Below are 7,798 nucleotides of genomic sequence, written 5' to 3' on the forward strand. Positions count from 1 at the left end.
TAAGAAATAAAATCAAGAGGGGTAGCATATGTGCGGATGCACAAAATGAACTGTCACTTTCCATTAATTCGAACTTTATTTTCACGCAAACAAGTTTAACGTTGGAAACAAAAAAAGAACTAGTTTTATATTCTTCTATCCCCGGTCGATCTCACTTTTATTTTAAAAAAGAATATAGAAGGTTAAAACTTTTCAAAAGCAACCCCTGTAAATGAATCTAATGACTATGAAATATTTCTTTTTTTTTTATATATATAAATAGAAAATACCATAGAGATTTTCAGCATAACGGTACTCGTTTAATTATGTTATCTATAAGTAATAAACTGACACACACACGGAAAATTCGTAAGTAGAAGTTACTATAAGCCAGGTAGAAGTTTATAAAATTTCTCTAAGTATTACCGTCGACCAATGACGTACGACTCCCTCGCGAGTGCAATTTCGAGAATGGAAACTGGTCGGACTACGACGGAAAGTTGTTTACGAAACACGGTATATTCACTATGCCGAGGCATCAACGCTAACTGCAATTTCTATCACGTGCATTCAATCAAGTGGCTGGTAGTAGGGCGCAACAGTGTTTTAGATAATTGGACATCGTAAATTTCGGAACATGCATAACATGTGCACCACCTGCTACACGGTGATCCTAAAGCAATTAGTTCAATAACATGGTACTCCATGGTGGCCAGCCCCATCCGCAAATCGAATTTCTCGAGGAATCGCCGGCGGTCGATAACGTTATTGTACTTCGACAGATCTAATTACTAGAGGATGAAACATTCTTAGAATGCTCGACTTATGGTTTTTTCTTTTTTCTTTTTTTTTTTTCTTCTTTCTTTTTATAGTAAAATGTGCAACGTTCAACGAGCATGAATGAATACTAGTTTCCTTTTAAAATTATTTCACCGTGTACGTATTTGTTTCAAATCTTATCATTTAGTTAAAAAAAAAAAAAAAAACACGATGTTTGTATCGATCTAAAGAATAATTTTGAAATGTGACGATACGTTAGAAAAAATATTTGAAAAATTTTTACGCAATCATTTTAAGAGTCGAGAAACATTTCGAATTTATTTTGTTGCTTATTACGAGATCAAGATTTCATTTATTTTATTTCCGTTGTCTAAAAGAAAGTAAATATGTAACTGATGGCTAAATGTCACGGTCTTTTATCTTGAGAAGGAATAAAGGATTTGACCACGGAAGTGAGAAAGGTATCAACTAGGAAAGTACCCCCCGCCCCGAAGCTTTACACCAATGTATCACTGCTGCCTGGTTTACTGTGGGTAAAATTAAAATTTATTGCGAGTCTTTTACATTAGAGCTTGGACCCCTAGTGTCAACCTTCTGACAAGAGAACTGAGTTAAACCGCTCAGCATTTACCCTCAACAAAAAAACTTCTAATACAATTTTTCGGACAAGAATTTTTAACATATATATATATATATTTAAAAATTTATATTATAATATATTATCTGGATTGATAAAAAAAGAAATTAATTGATGATGTCGATAAGAAGGATTATTTGTTATCCGATTGAGAAATTATTATTTATTATGAAAGATGAAAATTTGTATAGTGTTTAACTTTGGGAAAAAAGAACAAGCATCAGTAATGCAAAATGTGTTATTGACTCGAATTTTTGTCTACACAATATCGGTTTTTACTTCAACGGTGACTTAACAATGATAAAGTGTGTGTATACTAGGAAACAAGTTTAACTTTATCGAGCAGAAAAAGACGTCTCATGAGTTCGTTTTATTTTTCAGAGAAACTGTGATAATTGAAAAATTCTTTTTTACTTATTTTCTTTATTACTTTGGTTTATGACACAACAAGATATTAAATTCTTCTGCTATTTTTCACAAAAGAAATATCTTCTTTTTCTTCATCGTTTCTAATATTTTCATTATACTATATATAATAATATAAATGAAACAACTATGAGATGAACCTTTGTAAAAAAAAAAAAAAAAGAAAAATGTACATTTTATAGGAAACTCAATAAAATTAATAATCTGTTCTTTTGTTTGTGTTTAAGATGGTTAATTAATTTCATTAAGTACACGTTCTTTGTTAACGATAAATTATGAACGACTATCTTTTTCGCCAATTAAAAAAACCTGTAGCTAATTCACGGTATGATCTAATATAGATGCATTTATTTGATTATTAAAGAGTAAGCATCAATTATTTTTATGCACTATTATAGGTCTCAGGATTATTAAAAAATAAGCATTCTTGATTCTGCGTATACATATATATGTATATTTTATTATTTAGAATAGAATGTTATGAATAATTATGTAACGCTTTTTAATATTTCTTTATTGGCAATAGCATGCACGCTGTGTTAGATTCACTTTTTATATTTTCTTTCGCAAATGCATTCCAGTGAATTTAAACGACGTACAATATTCATTCTCGTATTTTGTAACATACTTTGCCAATCATTCGCTTTTTACAAAGTGCATAGTTCATTTATTTTTTTTGAAGTGAATTTATCGTTTTTTCATTTTTTTTTTTGTATTTCCGACTCTGTATGTCAAATTAGTTCACTTTTTTTTCTAGACTTCAATATAGTTGAATTTTATGCGCGACTATGCAGAATTATAATATTTTAATTCGACTACCGTTGGTTGGCAATCGTTATGGTGAAATATTTCTTACTTTTTCAATTGTGTTCAGCAATTTTAACAGGAAAAGTTATTTCACTCTGGAGTGTTCGTGTCTCTTCTCGAGACACATTTATTTCTTCTTTATTCGAATAATTACCCAAGCTTTTCGTAGAATTTTGTAAGAAATATATTTTTGTTCTTTTTTTTTTTTTACTATAAAGATTATTGATAGTTATTTTGTATAGAAAACAATGCGTCTAACATTAACGTTCAATTAGAAAATGTTTAACTTATAATTCGAACGGATTGGTATAATCTGAAGCAACTTTTTTACACTACCATAATGTAGATAATCGATAAAAGATAAAGCTAATATTTCGTCTTGTTTACTTTAGCCATTTGAATTTTAATTAATGATATATATTTACTCGTTGGATCAGTGTTATGCTTGAGTTTATCAGAAACTTTCGGATAATACTTTATTGAAATAATTAAAAATAAAGAAAGGTAATCTAGATTGAAGGAGTTTGTTCGACAAAAGAGTGGCTGGGGGCAGTAGGTAAACGTATAATTATAACGGGATGATCTCTAAGATATTCATCTCTGAAATCTTACATTTTGTAGCTTTTAATCCTTTCGAAAGTCACTTTAATCAAAATTAAAATAATATTTTAACAAATCGCGAGCGGGGTAAATGTTACTAAAAATGATTTCGAGTAATGCTCACGTTTATTAAACATTAAGCAAAAGATTGCACATATATGAACCGATGTTTGATTAGAATTTTTGTAAAATTAAAAAATTAAAAGTGGAGAAAAAAACCGTTAAATTAATAAAATAATTATATAATATTGCGTTATACGATTGGAAAGTAAATATTTTTTTCATTGATACAAGTGTTCTTATATGGGACGTTTCAGATGAGTCGACCTTGTTCAAGTCCACGCTCAAATCGGTATTAAAAGAGGGATGCTAATCAGAGAAAACGTACATTCGAGATCGGACCTCAATAACCAATGTGAACCAGACAATATCAAGACTTACGTGTTACTTGCGTTTGATAAAAATTCGGGTGAGTACTTAACGCTGTTACGATTTTGTCGCGATTATTCAAATTGGAAAGTCTTGGGATTGGACTGGCATTGTTTCAAATTTAAATCAAAAATAAAAAAAAATAGGAGGATAATAAGAAAAATAAATAAACAAGCAAAATGCATCTCAGAAAAAAGAAATGATCGTTTTGCAAGTACGTCGGAAAAAATTTATATTACGAAATTTGATGAAAATTCGTTTTGTCTTATTTCATCAAGAATAAATGTTAATCTACTAGGGGAAAGGAGATGTAATATTTAATATAATTTAATCCAGAAGAGATACAAACGAGACCAATTTTTTCTTTAGGGATTTAGCGAGTTCGCTGTTTATTTGTTTATATATATATAATTGTCTTAACGGCTACTAATTTTATTCCCCTATCCATGGAAAATCCTCGGGAGGTAAACCTTCCACGCTTATATTAAATGAACCGAGAACCGCGTTTTATTGTTTACATCGAGAGAAAGAGAGAGTGAGAGAGAAAGAGAGAGATACTGCAAGCATTCTTGTTCGTTATTAATTAGAATGTTATACGCGTACACCGCGAATTCTACTAGTCGAGCTACTATCCTATTAATATCCCTATTATTTGTTAGTCAGGCGTGTACTTAATTAAAATGTGGATTACATTACTTGTATATCATGCATGACTGACCAAAGCAATGATCAAATGATCGCAAACCTTTAAATGCATATATATGCATTAGAGAGAGATATCTTATTATTTGAGCTCTAAATGATCACACATACACACACACACACACACACACACACACACAATATATATTTATATTATGTTAATTAAATTTTAAATTAGAAATCAATTTTTTGTTTGTAGACATATTGGTACATTTTAAACCATATCTAATAAATGGATAAAAGATAAATGAAATTTATATTTGGAAATAAATCTTTTAGATTGTTTTTTTAGGAGATAAGAAAAAGAATTGTATTATTAAGTAGTCAACAACGATCCTTGACCCGTCTAATAATATCGTTTCAACTCCTTTTACAAAGTATAATAATTCAAACGACAAAAAAAATTCGTTCCCCAAGTCTCGATGAGAATTTTCTTTGACGGCATTTCGTAACTTCTTTTCCTCTTTTTTCTTTTTTTATTCTCTCCTGTTTAAGTATTCTCAAAGAGAAAGGTGTAACGCGAAGTTACACCGATAATAAAAGAGAACAAAAAATATAGTTAAGATACGCTATCATAATAATATAATAATAATAATAACCGTTTCAATATAAAAACATCAAAGTATCTTACGAAAAAGAAGTGAAATGGGGTGAGGGGGTAAATTTACTCATGTCAGATCATATTTTTTTTTCTTTTTTATTTATTTTCGAGATTACCTTTCCTGCATAACAATTATCGAGAAAAGAAGAAAATATAGAAAAATAGAAAAATGGGGGGAAAAATAGAGAAAGAGATAGATGACAGAAGTATGTGGAACAATCGAGGCCGTGCTAAAATAGCTCGTAAACGCGGTACACAATTTGAATCGGCAATGTCACGTCGTTTCTGCTATTGAAAGGCCGTCGTAAAACTCAAGTTCCGCGTTATCATAGTCCTCACCCTCTTCTCTCGCGATCAGTCGCAGCACCACCGTATCAGGAATTCCGTTGCATCTCCTGCTACTACTACTACTACTACTACTATTACTACTACTACTACTACTACTACTAATATTCGTCTTTCCTATGTGTTACGGACAGATAAATGACAATTGTTTTGACCTGGATTAAATATTTTCTCATTCATCTCTATACGTAAATATTTTATTTGCTTATCAATTCTAGCAACTTTATTATTGTACATTTAAATTTATATATGTTACCGTCAAAGCCAGAAATTCGTAATTGCTAGTAATTCCTCGGCATTGTTATCAATGCAAAGCGCCTTCCGACGAAGTCGGAAATAAGACTTTTTACAGAGTTTTTCCTAAGCATCGAACATAATACTTTGATATCCTATAGAATATCAAATTACTATTTAAACAACGTTGAAAAGAATACATTTTCGGGACAGGCACACACAGCCATACGCAACCACTCCCCCCCAAAACAACCCATACAGGTAAAAAACATTTCTTTCTAAACCTATTTATCTTCCGATACGATAGGCAACAAAAGATACAGATTTCCGTGGAAATCTCAATGAAAATGTCTAAAAAATATAGACTTAACCTTTGCACATCGATTTATAACTCGATAAGGTATTTTACACGTAGGAAATATCAGAGATTGCAATGCTATAAATTGTACAACTTTGCTAATTCTTTTAAAAGTTTTGGTAAATATTTTTTATACTAGAAGTGAATAGATTTTAATGAAACTTATATTTAATTAAAGTACACTCTTTTATCTACGCGTAGAATATCTTTTCGAGTTATAATTCGATTTGCAAAGGTTCAGAAAATGTCAAAGAATGAGATGCTGCAAATTTTTCCAACTTTGCCATTTGATTGAAAAGTTTCGGCAAATATTTTTTATACTTAGAGTGAATAGATTTTAATGAAACTTATATTAAATTAAAGTACACTCTTTTATCTACAAGTTGAATACTCATTTGAGTTATAAATCAAATTGCAAAGGTTCATAAAATGGCAAAGAAAAATTAGCGTATTAGGCATTGTTCACATTGCCTAAGGCCAGGTATTGTTAGCATTGCCGGGGGAGGTTTGGAACCTAGGCCGGTAGTGTTAACAATGCCTGGCCATCAGGCATTGCTCACATTGCCTGATCCGCCAACTTTTCTTTGCCATTTTTTTAACCCTTGCAGATTGATTTATAACTCGAAAAGGTACTCTACGCGTAGACAAAAGAGTGCACTTTAATTTAATATAAGTTTTATTAAAATCTATTCACTCTTAGTATAAAAAATATTTGCCGAAACTTTTCAAAGAAATGTCAAAGTAGGAAAAATTTGCAGCATCGCATTCTTTGCCATTTATGAACTTTTTCAGATTGGTTTATAACTCGATATGGTATTCTACTCGTAGACAAAAGAATGCACTTCAATTTAATATAAGTTTTACTAAAATCTATTCACTTCTAGTATAAAAAATATTTACCAAATCTTTTCAAAGAAATTGAAAAGATGAACAATTTACAGCAGTACTTTTTTGACGAAACATGCTTATATTTTTAATTAACACTTATATTTATATTTCTAATCAGAATTTTTGTTGAGGCAAAAATAAAATAATAATTTTATTAAGAGAATTTTTATTATTAATCGTCTGATCCGAGTATAAATCATGTGATGCACGTTTTTCTTTTTTCTTTTTTTTTTTTTTAATTAAGCAATCTCTAAAGGGTGCAAAAGAGACAGTAGATGAGAGATAAAAGGCCAACGTAGAAGCGCGACCCTATTATCGAGGTAGAAAATATTATCGTCCTCTATCAAATTTATCTCTTGGAACGTATCGTCATAAAAGATAATATAGATTTAATAGAGTGTGTGCCTGTATATAAAGGGCCGGTTGCATTATGCTTGGGTATTTTTCAAAATTGTGCTTAAAAGAGCGAGAAGATGTTTTCCATCAAAAGTCAGTGTTTCTGTATCGGGTTTAATGAATCTTCGTATACGTCCTGATTAGATACTGATTAAATAAAAAAATCTTGTTATTATAATATATATATATATATATATATATATTTAAATTAGAAAGAGATAACGAATAACAATAAGTTTAATATTTATTAATGTATACCGAATACGAGAGAATAAAGTAATACGAGGTAATAATAATAATAATAAATGTTTATTATTAAAATGAATTATTTAGAAAAGAATCTTATAATCGCGTACTTTTAAATATAATATAAAACAAAGAAGTTAATATTCAAATGAGCACACACGCGTAATAAACCAATATTGCAAAAAAGAAACATAAAAAATAGCGAATGATCTCGTTTTTCAAATTCTTGTTTCAATTAATCATCGAGTATTATTTTATAGTATAGATGAGAAAAGTATTAAAACAGTTATTATATTGGTAAATATATTGTCATTCGTATACGAACAGAGAGAGAGAGAGAGAGAGAGAGAGAGAGAGAGAGAGAGAGAGA

General features: G+C 30.0%; 1 protein-coding gene across 2 annotated transcripts in view; it reads left to right on the plus strand.

The window, feature by feature from the left end:
- The window catches only part of LOC106793641 (neurotrimin-like), a 126,537-nt gene that overhangs the window by 18,166 nt on the left and 100,573 nt on the right, over window positions 1–7,798 (plus strand). Inside the window, exon 2 of one of the 2 annotated variants that reach the window (XM_014760759.1) lies at window positions 3,547–3,698. The exons of the other annotated variant lie outside the window; for it this stretch is intronic. Coding sequence (XP_014616245.1) covers window positions 3,596–3,698 — 103 coding nt within the window. The 5' untranslated portion in view covers window positions 3,547–3,595. The remainder of the gene's footprint in view (window positions 1–3,546; window positions 3,699–7,798) is intronic. 2 annotated transcript variants of the gene reach the window in all.

Source organism: Polistes canadensis, unplaced genomic scaffold (assembly GCF_001313835.1).
Source record: "Polistes canadensis isolate GaletaPanama2010 unplaced genomic scaffold, ASM131383v1 scaffold_16, whole genome shotgun sequence".
Classification (NCBI taxonomy): domain Eukaryota; kingdom Metazoa; phylum Arthropoda; class Insecta; order Hymenoptera; family Vespidae; genus Polistes; species Polistes canadensis.